An 18,290-nucleotide genomic window follows, 5' to 3' on the forward strand; every position below is an offset into this window, starting at 1 on the left:
GTTTTTGGGCTGTTTGAGTTTAAATTTAGCTTTGTCTGGGAAGCTGTATTGTAAAATAAGTGAAGTAACAGTGAAGAAGACAGTGCCTCTGAGTGTATGCAGGGTGCCTTTTTCTTGCCACTGGGTATCCTTCACTAATCCCCAAATATTGTAAGCAGGGATGAAGGGAAGCTTCGCTTGGGATCCCGATTTCAGTGCCATGACCAAAACTTGGAACATATGAAGTAATAAAGAACAGCACAATTCTGAGCATGTGTCGAGTAATGTAAGTGGCCACCACTCCAGAATGAAGGAAACTGAGCTTTTTTAATACAGTGGTACCTCGGGTTACATACGCTTCAGGTTATAGACTCTGCTAACCCAGAAATATTACCTCGGGTTAAGAACTTTACCTCAGGATGAGAACAGAAATCACACAGCGGCGGCGCAGCGGTAGCGGGAGGCCCCATTAGCTAAAGTGGTCCTTCGGGTTAAGAACAGTTTCAGGTTAAGAACGGACCTCCGGAACGAATTAAGTACTTAACCCGAGGTACCACTGTATTGTGACATTTGCAAATGTAAAGCTTCAGTTCTGAGTTTATTTCCTTGGAGGTTAATTCTGTTGACATCGGAGGATTTCCCTCAGCCCTCCTCAATAAGATTGAATTGATAACGGATTTCAGGAGTTGGTTGTAAGAAATCTCAAATCATATGCCCTAAGTATGATCTGCTTGCTTTAGTCTGAACAAGAACAAAAAATGAGACAATGTAGTTATTCAACTCCCTGGCTAGCGTTAGAAATACACATAGACATAGCAAAAATGCCAGTGTTCAGTTATGGAGTAGGAGAATATGAGGAGCAGGGATGTGACTTTATCTTTGCAATTTGGCATTTAGGCATATCAAAGTGAAATGCTGGACAATTATGTTTAAGCATCAGAATGTACAGGACAATGTTTAAACTTTGATAATTCCTCCCAACCCCTCAATGCACCCCGGCCCAGTCCCTTAAATTCAGTTCTATAATTGGTAATACTAAAAACCATAAAAGTAGTATTGTGTTGTATTCAGATTGGACTCGTTGAAGTTCATGGACGTGACAAACTTGGGTTCATTGATTTCATTGGGTCTACTCAAGAGTTAACTTAATTGGGTGCAACTGAGAATGTTTACAGGCAAATTCAAATTAGGAAGTACCTACAGCCACTTTAATTGTTCTGCTGAGAGAGAGAGAGAGAGAGAGAGAGAGAGAGAGAGAGCGAGAAAGATCCCCTAAATGGATTGATTTAAATAGATCTCCTTCATATTAAAGCAGTGAACTCTTTCTAAAGGGGCACTTGTCAATGAATTTTAAGATCAGTATCTCAAACCCAGGTGTCAATATAATCACATTTATGTTCAAATCACTCCTGGTAATGTTGTATGAGGCCTATTCTTCTCTCTCCCCCCTGTTAATTAATCAAGATGGTAAATCTTAATTTCCAGGCCCATTATTTAAAGCAGAAGTGGGGAGCCTGTGACCCTGCAGATGTTGGTAGACTACAACACCCATGATCCTTACAATTGCTAGCAATGGCTTTAAAGCAAGCCACCGTCTCTCAACCTAACCTACTTTGCAGGGTTGATTGGAGGATAAAGCTGCAGAAAAGAACTTTGTCGGAGGAAATGAAGTTATTATGGAAGTCTTAAATCAAGGCTTACTGGTTAGCTCAATTGGTTGCAGTGTGGTGCTGATAACGCCAAGGTTTTGATCCCTGTATGGGTGCACATTCCTGCATTGCAGGGTTTGGACTAAATGATTCCACAAAGTCCCTTCCAACTCTATGATTCTATTATTCTGTGCAGGCAGGGACACCTTTGGTCTTCCAGATGTTGATGGACTCCAGCTTCTAGGCTTTACAAGCGCAGACAATGGTCAGGGATGATGATAACTGCAGTCTAACAAAATCTGGAGGGCCAAAGATGTACTTTAATTAATTAATAAGCAGTGACTGGGATGTACCAAAAACAAAATCCTCTTAATATTTTATGTTTTATCTTATTACATTTATACCACTCCTTTTGTCCCAAAGGAACCTAGAGCAGCAATGAGGGTGGGATGGGGGGGGGGAGGAAGTGGTCTTGCACGCCTGATCCCTGCATATCGAACAAGAACTGTTCACACAGACAGCTCTCTTCACATGGTCAGGAACCCTGATTTTTCTGGGTTCACACTCAGGTGGAGGCAGCTCCCTGTGCACACAGATATATATGTGGTGACCCCCCTTTTTGGGGGGGAATCTTATAATCAAGCTGCAGATCTGATTGTGCATGCTCAACCTCTGAAGTGGGAACTAGGAGTTCATACAACATCTGAACCTGAAAATAGAATATAAGCATTGCCCTGACACCACAGAGTTTTACTCAGGCAGTTGGTTTTAATTCATTTTTAAAATATAATTTTTATTGAGTTTCAGAAGAAACACCCCCCCCAAAAAAACAAACCCCAGAATAGTTACTTATATTTGAATGCAGGAATATTCTGTCCAAAATAGTACCAACCATATATAAATTTATTTATTATTCTGGGATATAACTAGGCAAAAAAACAAACAAAGCAAGAATACAGAACTGGCATGTTGGAATAATAATAATAATAATAATAATAATAATAATAATAATAATAATAATAATGAGATCGCTTTGGGAGAACCTGTCTTCTTAATTCATTGGAGCGAAGCTTGCAGCATTGAAGGGGAAGGAGCAGCGGAGGTGGGCGTGTCTTGGAAACTCCGCTCAGCCAATGGAAGCGAAGCCGACACGAGAGCTCGAACGCTGTTCTTTTAATAGGAGGCAGGTCGAGAGAGCAGTTTTCGGAGGCGGCGAGGATGGGCTGGGCAGAGTAGCAAAGAAGAGAATAAAGTAGAAAGGGGGGGAAATAACCCCCCTCTTGAGATCCTTAGGAAAGAAAAAGTAGAGAAGAAACCCGGAGTTAAGCAGCTGTGATCTTGACCCATCAGCTGCCGCATCCAGATCTGGCGAATATATAAACAACAACCCAAACTTCTGGCGATGTTTTGCGATGCAGGAGAAAGCTCGGCTGCTAAAGAAGGATGAGGAGCGAAATTGAGCAGCCTCGTTCCGCCAAGTAAGGAAACGGACCAGATTGCTGTTGATAAAGCGGACTAGGCTGGTCTCGGGTAGGGGACACCACTGGGTGTTCCCTTTCCCAGCCACGATGAGCCTTTGAGGGTTTCAAGCCAACCCTCAGGACTTTCCCCCCCTTCCCTACTTACTTACCTATCTACCTTCCTCCTCCTCCTCCTCCTCCTCCTCAGCCCTCCTCCTCTTTTTTCCTCTGCTGCCAACTCCCTCCCGCTCTCCCCCACCCCACCCCGTCAGCCTTTCTTCAATGGGCGCTTTGGATTCCCTCGCCGGAGGAAGCGCCAACCCGACCGCCGCTGCCCTCACCATGCTGAACGGGGCAGAGAGCCAAAGTTTCGCCAAGGAGCCGCCAGACCTCCAGGGAGCGGCGACCAAAGACCCCGCCGAGCTGAAGATCGGCGTCCCGCAGGAGCGCTTCTACTACCCGGAGCCCCACATGCAAGAAGGCGGCTGCAACTTAGGGCTGACCTACGGCGCACAGATGGTGCAGGGAGGAGGCGGCGGCTTTGGGGTGAGCAGCCCGGCCCCATCGGGCAGGTTTCTAGGGCCGGCCGTGACCAACTGCTCCTCTTACAGACCTCCGCCTCCTCCTCCTCCCCCGGTTCCTGCTCCTTCTTCGGCTGCCCCTGCGGGGAATCCCGGCTTCTCGGTGTCCGCGGCCGAGATCTACCCAAGCGCCGGGGACCTGTATCCCAGCGCGCCCGGGGGAGAAGGCTGCTACTCGGCCGCCGTCCAGCACATGTTCCCGCGCGGGCCTCTCTACCAAGTTCCGGGCTACCAAGTCTCCGGGAAGATCCAGGTCGTGCTCAACAACTATCCTCTCTGGGCCAAGTTCCACAAGCACCAGACGGAAATGATCATCACGAAACAGGGCAGGTGAGCAGCAACGCGCGATCGGCCCGGAGGGCGCACGAGGTGGCGCGGGGTGGGCTGGCCTGCGGGAAGCGAGAGGCAGGGATTTCAGTGGAGAGAGAGAAGGAATGTGCGGATCTGGGGGATCGAAGCGGGATCCCAATGGAAGGAGAGGTGGGAAGCGCCCAGGGATCCCGCTGCGCGCTAAGAACTTCTGGAGCGCGCCGGGAAGAGGATCTTGGGGAGGTTGGCAAGGGTGGGCCCGGCCGGGAATATTCCCGGGTCAGGCGCGTAATTGGGGCAAACATGTCCGCTGGGAGACCGGCTGTTGGCTTTTGGACTGCGCCGCGGAGGACATAAACAACCCTAAAGTCTTGCCAGGGAGGGAGAGAGAAGCGCCCACGGGCGCGCGGCTGAAGGAGGTACGCTCGAGGAACGCGCATTGTTTTGTTTTTATTTCTTACTTTTATACTCCAGCCGCATAAGAAGAGTTCTTTGGGTGGCTCACAAAAGCGCGCGCGCGCACGAAACTACAGCATAAAGCAGCAATGGAACACATTAATCGAAAACCAAAAGCCGGTTCAAACGCAGTTCACCTGTTCGTTAAATTTGCCAGGTTCCCCAAGCATCAGAGCTACAATCCCCAGCACCCTTAATGAACTACAGTTCCCAGGATTCTTTGTGTGTGATTGGGGGGGGGGTGTACCTTAAATGTACCCGCTGACTGTCACAGGCCCCGCTCTGGAATGTCTTATTCCTAACGTGCGAATGGGAAACCTGTGTTTCTTAGTGGTGTGACGGGAAGCCCTCGGCCTTCTCTCCCGCTCACGTTCACATGGCTGAGGGGCAGCATGGAGTATGCGAGTCGTGGGTGTGAAGGCTGTGAAGGGAAAGTGAGCTTCGTCTCTTAATAACATTGGAGCTGGTTGTCCCGCGTAAGAGGTAAGAGCAAAAAAAAAAACAGAAGGCCAAAAGTGTGGCTGGGCTGCTGGGATTGCATTTGCGTCCAAATTTGTGAAGAAGCAGTTGTACCTCAGTGCTGTGACAGGGCTGAGCTAAGATATTTTGCAAGATGGCAGCAGCCCTCGAAACCTACCTGACTGGTAACTGACTCTTTAACACTAGTGAGGATGGGACAGTGTTCTCCTTGTGCCTGAAGAAAGGAGGCTACGTGCTATATTACATATTTCATATCTCCAGGCAACTCACTGTGGCTTTTCTCTGCACTTCAGCATCTACTAACTGAGGCATCCGCCTCCCTCTGCCTAATGGTAGATCCAGCTTTGACTTTAAACGCTGCTACTTAAACTTTGCAATATGTTTGGAGAATATGGCTGAGGCACAGCAGTTGTTGGCATAGTGTGCTTTGGAATTATTTTTAAATGGTGTAAAAGGGACCTGAAAAAGGAAGAGTAGGTTCTAGTTCAATGAAAATTTAGTTCTCTGCTGAATCTAGTTCTCCTTTCATGTTTTAGGCCTTTAAACAACAACAATACACAAGCAAAACTTTGTAGATCCTTCCCCATCAGTACCAACAAAACCTCCCCTCTAAAAAATGAATGCAAAAGCTGCATCACTTGGAATATACATTCAGGGTTGAGCTTGTGTCTTTGTTTTAAATGACTTTCTTGTGCTTTCTAGTCCTCCAACATCAGGATGCAATTTTTTATTAGATTAACTGGTAGGTTAATTCACCAAGGTTTTTAAGGTAGTCGATTCAGATAGATAAGTTAAGTCTGAGTTACGGACTTCTCTCCCTTTCAGGTGTTATTTCTCCCTTTTAACAAAAATGGAGGCCAATTTCAAGGGTGTGGTTAAGTCTTAAAGGTACATTTGTTGATGTATTTATTTGTAAGGCTGTTTTGGCTCTGGTATGTTACCATAAGGGGGAATTATAATATTAACAATATAGTAACTTGTGTTTTTTTTTAATTTTGAGCTACCCTGCACTTCCTTCAATGTTCTTTTTTTTTTTTTTTAAATGAGAGCCTGGTAATATGGACATAAATATAATCAGTTTATGCAATCCTGTGCCTACTCAGAAGTAAGTCCTCATGAGATTCAATTAGATGTGCATAGGATTGTACACACACACACCTGAGAGTAAGTTCCATTTAACTCTGTGAGGCTTATGTCTGAGTATACATGTACAGACTCACTCTGTAAATGAGCTATAAGGCAGGTGATTAATCGATTGAAAATTCTTTAATGGGTTGACAGCTCTATTTTGATAGGGTTCTCAAAATAGGTTTCTAGTGCCGCTTATGAAAACATGCTAGGCCAGGGATGGTTAGTGCCTGTCTTTTTAGAGGCAACTTAATTTTCCATACAACCTGCACTGGACACATGTGTGCACACTAACAAATTTTACTCCTGAAACTGTTACGCTTATGAATGACCAAGCCCCTTTAAAAGTGTTGTCAGGCCAGGACAGCATCCCTTTTCCACTGAGGTCAGGCACAGCATTGTAAATAGAGGCCTATATATACAGTGGTACCTCGGGTTACAGACACTTCCAGAAATAGTACCTCGGGTTAAGAACTTTGCTTCAGGATGAGAACAGAAATCTCACGGCAGCGGGAGGCCCTATTAGCTAAAGCGGTACCTCAGGTTAAGAACAGAAGGAATTAAGTTTTTAACCCGAGGTACCACTGTACATATTACATACAAAATCTAAAGAAGAAATGTAACGTTAGAATATTGAATGTCTGTTTTCTACAGCTTGGAAGGAAAGCTTTTGTTCTGAAAGTGGAAACTTGACTACAAATTTGACAGAGGCATGGCGTGGACCCATCTGGACTATAGTCTGCCAGTTACCCATCCCCGGCCTAATCTGAAGAGAAGGAAAAAAGAGACTAGGTTGCCCATTGCTGTGTGCAATTTGTTCAAGTTATTTATTCATTTATTTTTATTTCTCATGATTTATATACCATTTGATGGTAATAAAACCTAAAAATGGTTTAAGAAAAGAACAAAACACTTAGAATTCTAAGTCTAAAGCCATTAATAACACCTGTTTAAAATATTCAAAAAAGTAAAATCGGTAATAAACTAAAAAACCAGATTGGAACACATGTCTAGATAGGCTCGTCTGCCTGAACAAAAATGCTTTCAGTGGGCACCAAAAACAGTACATTGAAGGTGCCTTCCTGATGTCGATGCACAGGGAGTTCCAAAGATTAATTTCTTGCAAATGCAGAACTAGTATTATCTGGCACCTGTAACAGTGCCAGTTCCACAGATTGAAGTGATTAAGTAGGCATATATGAGGTAAAGCAACCTTGCAAGTAAACTGATCCCAAGGTGTTCTTTCTGAGCAGTGGGGGACTTTGGGTTTTCAAAATTATACAGTGCAAAAATTGTGCACCAACTAACCAAACTGCCACCTCTAAGTCACAGCAGCTAGACTGGTGACTGGGGGCGGCCGCCGAGACCATATAACACCGGTCTTGAAAGACCTACATTGGCTCCCAGTACGTTTCCGAGCACAATTCAAAGTGTTGGTGCTGACCTTTAAAGCCCTAAACGGCCTCGGTCCAGTATACCTGAAGGAGGGTCTCCACCCCCATCATTCTGCCCGGACGCTGAGGTCCAGCGCCGAGGGCCTTCTGGCGGTTCCCTCATTGCGAGAAGCAAAGCTACAGGGAACCAGGCAGAGGGCCTTCTCGGTAGTGGCGCCCGCCCTGTGGAACGCCCTTCCAGCAGATGTCAAAGCGATAAACAACTACCTGACATTCAGAAGACATCTTAAGGCAGCCCTGTTCAGGGAAGTTTTTAACGTGTGATATTTTACTGTATTTTTGGTTTTTATGGAAGCCGCCCAGAGTGGCTGGGGAGGCCCAGCCAGATGGGCGGGGTATAAATAATAAATTATTATTATTATTATTATTACTGTTGTGGTGCCCTCTTGGCTTTCCTCCCAGTGCAGGTGAACCAGTGGCGCTCCCCTAAATCTGCCTCTGTTGTGAGGTTTATAACCTGCCCTTCATCCAAAGAGCTCAGTGTATCTTATGTGGCATGCGGATATTTCAAGCAAGCATGAAAAGACAGAGAGGGTTGGTATGTGAGTGGGCAGAGTTGGCCCAGGTCTATAAGTCATCAAATCCTAGTTTGCATCTTTCAGACTTCTGTTTTCCTCACTTGGCATGAAAAATATAACGACTCTTATGGTGTTTGTGGGCACTGATTTATCCATGCAAGAGAGCCCTTTTAAAACCAGGATAAATGTGTGCTACTAGCCAATATGGATCTTAAGAGAGCCCCATCCCCATTTCAGAGCTAGGAAGTGCAAAGGGCAAACTGAATGTCATGTGTGAATACACCATCTGGCTTTGCAAGATGCAGACAGAACAGTGGTAAAAATTTAGCTCTCATGAGCCTCTCTGATGGTACAAAGAAGGAGATACAGATATTGTTAATAAAGGAAATTAGTGTGTTTGTGACAATTTTCTCTGTGCTCACTCAGTTACACACAGAGAGGGCAGGGGAGAAATTAACTTGATTTGCTCTAGAGTTCAAACTTTGCATCTGTTTTCAACAGGGATGGCTGAATCTGTCAATTTTGATTTCTCTGCATTTCTCATTTCCCCAGTCTTAATTTCAGTTTAGTTTCTGCAGCAGTTTGCGACTTATTTTCTTTTTTTAAGTGAGGTGTATTTTCATGCACATTTCTGTGCCTTCTTTCCCCTAAAGTTCACATTTTTTTTTTAAAAAAAAATTTTGATCAGAAAAAAGATTTGGAGAAGCAAGCTCTATGAAGGATCGTTGCTTTTCTGTTTGCAAACTGGTTCAGAAAGGCCGCGTTAGGCAGGTTCAGGTGGAAATGGGAAACCAAACTAATTTGTCTCCTCGACCTTGGTTTTCAATGTCTTAATCTATGGATGTAAAAAGGCAAGAATAAGGTGCCTTTTTAGAGCTCGCTTCTATCCATGCTGATTAACTACAGAGGTCACACATTTCAAGGTTTGGAGTGAAGGGCTTCTCAGTGTTGATGTGCCCTTTTCCTAGAAATTAAGCAGAAACACACACACACACACACACACACACACACACACACACACACAAAACACACACTCTTTTATAATCTCTCACCTTTCCTCATTTCTCCCCCAGGCTGTTCACTGTCAGGTCTGCAAATCCTCTTTATTAACCACCATTGTGGCTCCACAACTTCCTCCCCCCCCCACCTCCTTTTATTTTCCACTTTCCTCTTTTCAGTATATCTGTGGATATGCTGGTAAAGTGATTAGGCATTTTCAACCAAGTTGGAAATCCCCAGGCACCAGCTCTGTAGTGGAGGGAGGGGGCCAGCGCCATACAAACATAATCGCCAGAGTTTCCCCCTGTTGCAACCTGGCAGGGGTGGGGTGGGGGTGGGGGTGGGGGGCAGTTTGCAGGCAGGGTGTGTGTGCAGAGAAGAGCTGTTCTTTCCACCCTTCCACTGAGCTGTCCACAGACACCCACTCACACCCCTGTTTGTGGAAGGGATTGCTTTCGGGGGGGGGGGGATTAGGAAAAAAAGAATTGAAAGGCTGCGAAGGTTCATAGATAGGCAAGGTCCCCAGGCAGTAGATGATATGGGTCACAGCCACAGAGGCTGCGGCAGACACCAAAATCCTTTCCTCCTCTTCCAGCCTACTGAAGTCTGGCCTTTTTTTTTTTTTTAGATAATATTTATTCAGAATTTTGAAGATTACAAAGAGAAAAAAGAAAAAAAGTAAAAAAGACAGAAAAAGTACAATCATTTAAAAACGAAAAAAAACAGATTAAACCTTTACATAACTTTCTTCCTTTACTTATTTCCTTGACCTCCTCACACCTCCCATTTTTGTATTCTAATTCAAATTGTTATTTCAGCAAATCCTTCCAACCTTGTTTTTATCTTAATAATTTGATTTAATATATTGTAGTTTTACGTTCACTCTTTCGTCAATTCATTTTTACTTAATCCTTTATATCATTTCTACCAAAGCCATATAATTTTCTTTTTCCAACATCTTTCTAACAATCCTTAATTTTACAATATTTTTGAAGATATACTTTAAATTTTTTCCACTCTTCTTCCACCGACTCTTCTCCTTGGTCCCGGATTCTGCCAGTCATCTCAGCCTATTCCATCACTTTCGTCTGCCATTCTTCCCGGGTGGGTAGATCTTGTGTCTTCCAATACTTTGCGATGAGTATTCTTGCTGCTGTTGTGGCGTACATAAAAAAAGTTCTATCCTCCCTTCGCACCAATTGGCCGACCATGCCCAGGAGAAAGGCCTCTGGTTTCTTCAGGAAAGTATATTTAAATTCTTTTTTCATTTCATTATAGATCATCTCCCAGAAAGCCTTAATCCTTGGGCACGTCCACCAAAGGTGGAAGAATGTACCTTCATTTTCTTTACATTTCCAACATTTATTATCGGGCAAATGATAGATTTTTGCAAGCTCGACTGGTGTCATGTACCACCTATATATCATTTTCATAATATTCTCTCTTAAGGCATTACATGCCGTAAATTTCAAACCTGTGGTCCATAACTTTTCCCAGTCAGCCATCATAATGTCATGTCCAACATCTTGTGCCCATTTAATCATAGGAGATTTAACCATTTCATCTTGTGTATTCCATTTCAACAGCAAGTTATACATTCTTGATAAATTCTTAGTTTTAGGATCTAACAATTCTGTTTCCAATTTTGATTTTCCCACCTGAAAACCAATTTTCTTGTCCAGATTGTAAACCTCCCTTATTTGATAATAGTGAAGCCAGTCTCGTACTTTATTTTTTAAACTGTCAAAGCTCTGCAATTTCAATTTATCTCCCTCTTGTTCCAAAATTTCCCAATATTTCGGCCATTTGGCCTCCATATTGAGCTTTTTCAGAGCCTTAGCCTCCATTGGCGACAGCCACCTTGGCGTTTTACTTTCAAGCAAGTCCTTATATCTCATCCAGACATTAAACAGTGCTTTCCTGACAATATGGTTTTTAAAGGCTTTATGTGCTTTAACCTTGTCATACCACAAGTATGCATGCCATCCAAAAACATTATTAAAACCTTCTAAATCCAAAATGTCCGTGTTTTCAAGAAGCAGCCAATCTTTCAGCCAGCAAAATGCGGCTGATTCATAATAGAGTTTAAGGTCTGGCAGGGCAAATCCACCTCTTTCTTTAGCATCAGTTAAAATCTTAAATTTTATTTGAGGTTTCTTGCCCTGCCAGACAAATCTAGAAATATCTCTCTGCCATTTCTTGAAACAGTCCATCTTGTCCAAAATTTGCAATGTTTGAAACAAAAACAGCATCCTAGGCAATACATTCATCTTTATCGCAGCAATTCGGCCCAGCACTGATAACTTCAGTTTTGACCATATTTCTAAATCCTTTTTCACTTCCATCCAACATTTTTCATAGTTATCTTTAAATAAATTCACATTTTTAGCAGTCATATGGACCCCTAAATATTTCACTTTCTTAACCAATGTTAATCCTGTCTCCTTCTGAAACCTCTCTTTCTCAATTACTGTTAAAATTTTCTCTAACACCTTCGTTTTCAGCTTGTTCAGCTTAAATCCCGCAACTTGACCAAATTCTTGAATTAATTGCAATACTCTTTTGGTACTGGATTCTGGCTCCTGTAATGTCAAAACTAAATCATCGGCAAAAGCTTTCAGTTTATACTGTTAGCTCCGAGTTGTATACCTTTAACCAATTGGTCCTTTCTAATCATGTTGAGCAAAACCTCCAGGACCGATATAAAAAGCAATGGAGAGATTGGGCAACCCTGTCGTGTTCCTTTCTCAATCTTGAACTCTTCTGTAACTACGTTGTTCACAATTAACTTAGCTTTTTGTTCTGAGTAGATTGCACCTATACCGTTTTCAAAACCTTGGCCTACCCCCATTCCCTGTAAATTTTTCTTCATAAAACTCCATGAAATATTATCAAAGGCTTTCTCCGCGTCCACAAATATCAAAAGTGCTTTAGTGTTAATATTCACTTGTAATTTTTCTAAAATGTTAATTATGTTCCTTGTATTATCTGATAAATGTCTCCCCGGGAGAAAGCCCGCTTGATCTTTAAAATCTTTTAGCCATAATTTCAGCAAAAATTTTGTAATCCACGTTAAGTAAAGATATGGGGCGGTAGTTCTTAAGCTGTGTCTTCTCCGATTCTGTTTTCGGTATAAGTGTGATGTAAGCTTCTTTCCACGACTCAGGTGCCTTTCTTCCCTCCAGTATTTCATTACAAACTTCCTTCAAAGGCTGTACTAGCCATTCTTTCAAAGTTCTATAATATCTTGCAGTCAAGCCATCCGGCCCTGGAGATTTGCCCAATTTCATGTTCTGAATGGCTCCTTCCACCTCTTGGTCTGTTATTTTATAATTTAGCATTAATTTGTTCTCTTGAGAGATTTTTTGTAGTCCATTTATTCTCAAAAATCGATCAATGTCCATTTCTTTCTGAGTCTGTGTATATAGCTGTTTAAAATACTTCTGGAAACACTTCCTAATCTCCACAGGGTTCTGTATGTTCTTTCCCTCCACTACCAAATTAGTAATAGTGTTAAGTTTTTGTCTTTTTCTCATTTGCCAAGCCAGCAGTTTCCCACACTTATTAGCTGATTCAAATGTCTTTTGTTTCATCTGTTTAATCTTCCATTCTATTTCCTGATTAATCAATTTCATAAATTGTGAAGTCGGGCCTTTTAAAGCCACACTCTGTGCAGTAGGATCACATGGAAGCTGAGTTCGGTTGAGCAAAGGGCTAACAGGATTCAAGTTTTGAGATGTGGGGCTGACTCACACTTCACATTTTGTACTGGGACGGTGCAAACGGCATTCACAAATGCACAAAGACTGAAGGGCAGGAAAACGTAAAAGTCGAAATGTGTCCCTTTAAAAATAATCAGAAATTCAGGCACTGTCCTTTTTGATCTGTTGCTTCCAAAAGTTTTTAAATAACATGCCCCCCCCCCAATAATTCACAGGGGTGCTTCCTTGGTGAAAGGTGCATGCTCGTCTTCTGTATCCACCCAAGTGCAAAATGTAAAAACTGTTTTTTTTAATTATTCCTTGTGGTTGTTTCAATAAATATATTGTGCTTTACATGCATGTAATCTTTGTTGGAAGCCACCCAGAGTGGCTGGGGAAACCCAGCCAGATGGGTGGGGTACACATAAAAAATTATTATTATTATTAATTATTATTATTATTACATACAGCAAAAATAGGTAGGTCCCTGGTCCCAGCGAACTTGCAGTCTTAGGCCTATGGTCACTGAGGTGGTAAATCAGAACAGTATAGAACAAGGTTTCCCAAACTTAGGGGGGGGGGTCTTCAGCTGTTTTTGGACTACAACTCCCATCATCCCTAGCTAGCAGGACCAGTGGTCAGGGATGATGGGAACTGTAGTCCAAAAACAACTGGAGACCCAATTTTGGGAAACCCTGATATAGAATCATAGAACGGTAGAATTGTAAGTGACGCATTTTCAGGCTCCAGGTGGAGAGCTAACACGACAAACGCACATATAATGCCAAAATTACCTGCATATAGAAATCTAGCATATTTAGGAGAATGTATGACTAGAACTCTTCTCCCTGATAGGCTACATTTGTACGTGACCCCACCTGTGAAGTCTGAAGTGGTATAGTCCAGACACAGGTTTACTTTTTCACTGAGGGCAAAGAGAGACGTGATGTGGGGCATCTGTGACTGAGGCCAAATTCACACCATATGATTTAAAACTGTGGTACCACTTTAAAGAGGCATGGCTTCCCCCCAAGTAATTATGGAAGTTATAGTTTGTCAGTGGTGCTGAGAGCTGTTAGGAGACACCCACCCCCCCAATTCGTCTCACAGAACTCCAGTTCGCAGAATTCCCTGGGAAGACCTATTGATAAAACCACTATTGATATAGTTAAACCACGTTGACACTTGAGATGCATATTTTAATCCCACCTAATTTCTATGACGGTAATTTGTTTTAACTTCCACTCCTGAGTAGTTTTGTGAGTATTACCCCCGAGAGTTGATCCAACCCCATTTTTGTCTGCTCTTTTATTGCATAGTATTTTAGGTTTATAAAATGTATTTTAAAATAGTTATGATTCTAGCTGGCCCTGATATCCCATTGTAATGAAGTAGGGGGTTATAAATATTTTTTTTATCAAATGTACAAACCTTCTTGGAGTCTAATCTCTCCACGATGGACAGAAAGTTTTGGCAGGTACGGCCCGTAAGACATTTTGTTGCCGTAGAAGGGGCTGCCACCGAAAGCCTCCCTGCCCAGTCAAGGTGCAGAGCAGTATCCCCAAGGCCAGTCGATATATTTTGGCACCTGAGGCAGGAAATCACAGAATTACCTCCCCGCCTCCCTGCCAGTAAAAATAGAATAATAGAAAATTGAGTAACTAACAGTTTGCTGGCCTTTCATGACACAGAACATCTGTTGCTTCAGATGCCTGTCTCATTCTGTCTAATGGTAGGTGCTGGGCTTGAGAAGTGTGAAGATGGAGAAAGAAAGAAAGAGAAAGAAAGAAAGTTAAGCACTCCCTCTTTCACCTAATAATTTGGTGAAAATAATTTGGGCTATGTGTGACATTTAAATCACCATCGTATTATTGTCTGTTTGCTTGTTTACGTTTCTTAGCTGCCTTTCTCAAAACTATAGGCATGAGGCCAGTTACAAATCATCGTTTTAACAAGTTTTTTGATATAGGGGGCAGCTGATCTTCTGTATTTGTTGAAGGCAGACCCTCCCAGTGTCCCTATTTTCTAGGGACAGTCCGGGATTTACAGAAGCTGTCCCGGTTTCTGGTTTGATCCCCAAATATCCTGCTTTTCCTTAGCACGTCCCTATTTTCATCAGAGAAATGTTGGAGGGTATGGTAGGATGTCCCTGTTTTCTATGGGGAAATGCAGGAGAGCATGGAGTTATGTGACCCCCGAGCCTAAGGGGATAAGTAATTATACAACCTTTAGAAGACATATGGAGGAAACCCTGTATAGAGAAGTTTTAAAATGGTTTATTATATTTTTATATATGTTGGAAGCCGTGCAGAGTGGCTGGGGCAACCCAGTGAGATGGGCGGGGGATAAATAATAAATGTTATTATTATTGAAGAGGATGTCCCTTTTTTCATCAGAGAAATGTTGGAAGGTATATATTCACATCTACTCAGATGTAAGACTCTCTTAGTTCACTGGGCCTTATGCCCATGAAAGCATGTATAGAATTGCAGTCTTAACCTTGGTTGCCCATTAGCTCTGCCAGCTTTTCTGCTTCTGCAGAAAATGCAAAATGCAGCCTTTCACATTGATTAAGCAGTTTTTAAAAATACTTAATTTTTCAAAGAGTGCGCATGTGCAGTACAGTAATAACCATTCTGAAACTTTATGGTTTCTTGATTTATGGTTTCCTCAAGCTAATATTATGGGGAAGGAAAGGAAATTTTAAGAAATGAAACGCGCTGGTAAAACGACACCAATTCCATTGTTAAACATTGCTGAGTTATTTCCATTAATGAGTGCCTTCCATGACATCACGCCACATCCCTTCTCAAATGACTTGAGTGTCTCCCTCTCTCATATCAGAACTGGCACACCGTTAGAACAATTGCCACATAACACTTGTTCCGCATTTGTAGGAAATGAATCTTTTACTGCGGCAGCACCTGCACTTTGGAACTCCCTGCTGATTGAGATCAGGCAGACACCTTCACTGTACAGTGGTACCTCGGGTTACATACGTTTCAGGTTACATACGCTTCAGGTTACACACTCTGCTAACCCAGAAATAATGCTTCAGATTAAGAACTTTGCTTCAGGATGAGAACAGAAATTGTGTTCCGGCAGTGCGGCGGCAGCAGGAGGCCCCATTAGCTAAAGTGGTGCTTCAGGTTAAGAACAGTTTCAGGTTAAGAACAGACCTCCGGAACGAATTAAGTACTTAACTCGAGGTACCACTGTACTCTTTTCGGCCCCTGCTAGAACCATTTTTGTATAGACAATCCTATCCAGATCGGTAGTATGTTGGCCTGTGGTTTTTAAAAAAATAATAAATTATCATTATTTATACCCTGCCCATCTGGCTGGGTTTCCCTAGCAACTCTGGGCGGTTCCAACAGAATATTAAAAACGTGATAAAACATCTTTTGCTGGGCACATACAAAGAACTGAACTTGCATGACCTCCTGCTCCAGAATCTTGGGTCTCTTTGAAACAAAGCCATTTGCTTAATCACAAACTCATGACACCCACAAACTCATAACATTTCACTTCCTTGCAGCCTAAGGAAAGCTGTTTATTGGCAGAACACACTGGGCAGAAATGGGGATGAGGAGGTCTAAGGGTGAAGTCTTGCCGTCATAATACTGGACAGATTACTACAGGGTGTTGAGAGGGGTTATTTTTAACTATTAAGTGAGAAACAGCAGCCATAGTCTAGGCCAGAAGTGTTTTCCTTTGGTAACCCCACCATATTGAAAAGTGTGTGTGTTTGTATGGCGATTCCTGTCCTTTCCAGAAAATCACTGAGCTGCATGAAAAGGGGTCTTGAACTTTTAAAAAATAAATTAAATAAAACCGCTTAACCCACTAAAATATATATTTTTAAAAATGAATATTAAGGGAAGCCATGCCCATTGTTAAGCAGGGTAGCTAAAGTCATGGTGTCATGTCCTCCATTGTGACCCGCCCCCTGCTGAGTGACTTGGCTGAGGACTTTGGGAAGAGCAACTATTTGAGGATAGTTAGTTTGAGGAGCTAGAGTTAGTTTGTGAGAAAGCCAAGATGTTTTCCGGCGCAATGAAGAGACTTTCTTCATCTAAAGTGTAAGTCGGATTTTTAATTCTTTCTTCATTCTGCTTCTTTTGCTATCCCTCAAAATTTAGAAACATAGGGAACCATATTATGGTTAGATTAATTTTTAAAGATTGTCCTCAGGGCCACCTTAGAGGCTTTGAGAGAAATAAATGGCTTGCCTTCTCCCTTGTGGGCATCATCACAAGAAGGGAATCTCCCAGTTTGAGAGGGTCTTTTGACAAGATACCCTCAGTGTTGGCCTGTGTTTTTACCCGCTTTTTAGCCTGCCATTGATTTGAAGTATTTTTGAATGTTTAAAATAATTGTTTTGCTTATAATTTCATTGCTTTGTTCTTTTTGTCACCGGCTTTGGGGATTCCCCCCCCCTTACAGTTGCACAGTATATAAATTTTATGAAATCAATATATCTTTCCCCATTGCCAGCATGGCAGAAAGCAAGACGTGATTAGGTGGGAGCAAATCACCAAGCCAATGCCTTTTTTGCTGCTAGCAGTGATGGCCAACTCTGCCCTCCACCTGTTTTGGGACTACAGTTCCCATCATCCCTGACCACTGGTCCTGTTAGCTAGGGATGATGGGAGTTGTAGTCCAAAAAACAGATGGCGGGGCAAGTTTGGCCATCACTGTGCTAAGGTGAACAAGACGCTGCAATTCTTGATTCCCCATACAGATATTGACTGGGCAAGCAGCTGGCTTTTACTTCCAACACTGTTTATCTGACAGCACCATCCCTTGTATCTGAGCCTAGGACTTGCCGATCAGAAGGTCGGCAGTTCGAATCCCCGCAACGGGGTGAGCTCCCGTTGTTCGGTCCCTGCTCCTGCCAACCTAGCAGTTCGAAAGCACGTCAAAGTGCAAGTAGATAAATAGGTACTGCTCCGGCGGGAAGGTAAACAGTGTTTCCGTGCGCTGCTCTGGTTTCGCCAGAAGCGGCTTAGTCATGCTTGCCACATGACCCAGAAGCTGTACGCCGGCTCCCTCAGCCAATAAAGTGAGATGAGCGCTGCAACCCCAGAGTTGGCCACGACTGAACCTAATGGTCAGGGGTCCCTTTACCTTTACCTTACCATTGTATTGGGAACAGGATGCAGGGCTAAAATGAGTTTCTTGTGTGATCCAGCAAGGCAGTTCTCATCTGGTTCTTGGTTCTGTTTCTTTGGCTTTCTTTCTTACACATGCACACACCCTCTCTTCTAACCAGGAACACTGAATAACAGAACCACGGAGGACGAAGGGACCTCAAAGGTACAGTTGTACCTCGGAAGTCAAACGCCTTGCAAGTCGAACGTTTTGGCTCCCGAACGCCGCAGACGCGGAAGCGAGTGTTCTGGTTTGCGAAAGTTCTTTGGAACCCGAATGTCCGATGCGGGTTCTTCAGGTTCCGATTGGCTGCAGGAGCTTCCTGCTGCCAATCGGAAGCGACACCTTGGGTTTCTGAACGTTATGGAAGTTGACCGGACTTCCGGAACAGATTCCGTTCCACTTCTGAGGAACGACTATAA

The 18,290-nt window shown here is 43.1% G+C and overlaps 1 protein-coding gene across 1 annotated transcript in view; it reads left to right on the forward strand.

Annotated features, from left to right (window-relative positions):
- Nucleotides 1-2,701: 2,701 nt before the first annotated feature.
- Nucleotides 2,702-18,290, forward strand: part of TBX21 (T-box transcription factor 21) — a 55,803-nt gene continuing 40,214 nt past the window's right edge. The window contains exon 1 of the mRNA XM_083583047.1: nucleotides 2,702-3,999. Coding sequence (XP_083439173.1) covers nucleotides 3,371-3,999 — 629 coding nt within the window. The 5' untranslated portion in view covers nucleotides 2,702-3,370. The remainder of the gene's footprint in view (nucleotides 4,000-18,290) is intronic.

This window comes from Podarcis filfolensis (genome assembly GCF_964270895.1).
Source record: "Podarcis filfolensis genome assembly, chromosome: 13".
NCBI lineage: Eukaryota > Metazoa > Chordata > Lepidosauria > Squamata > Lacertidae > Podarcis > Podarcis filfolensis.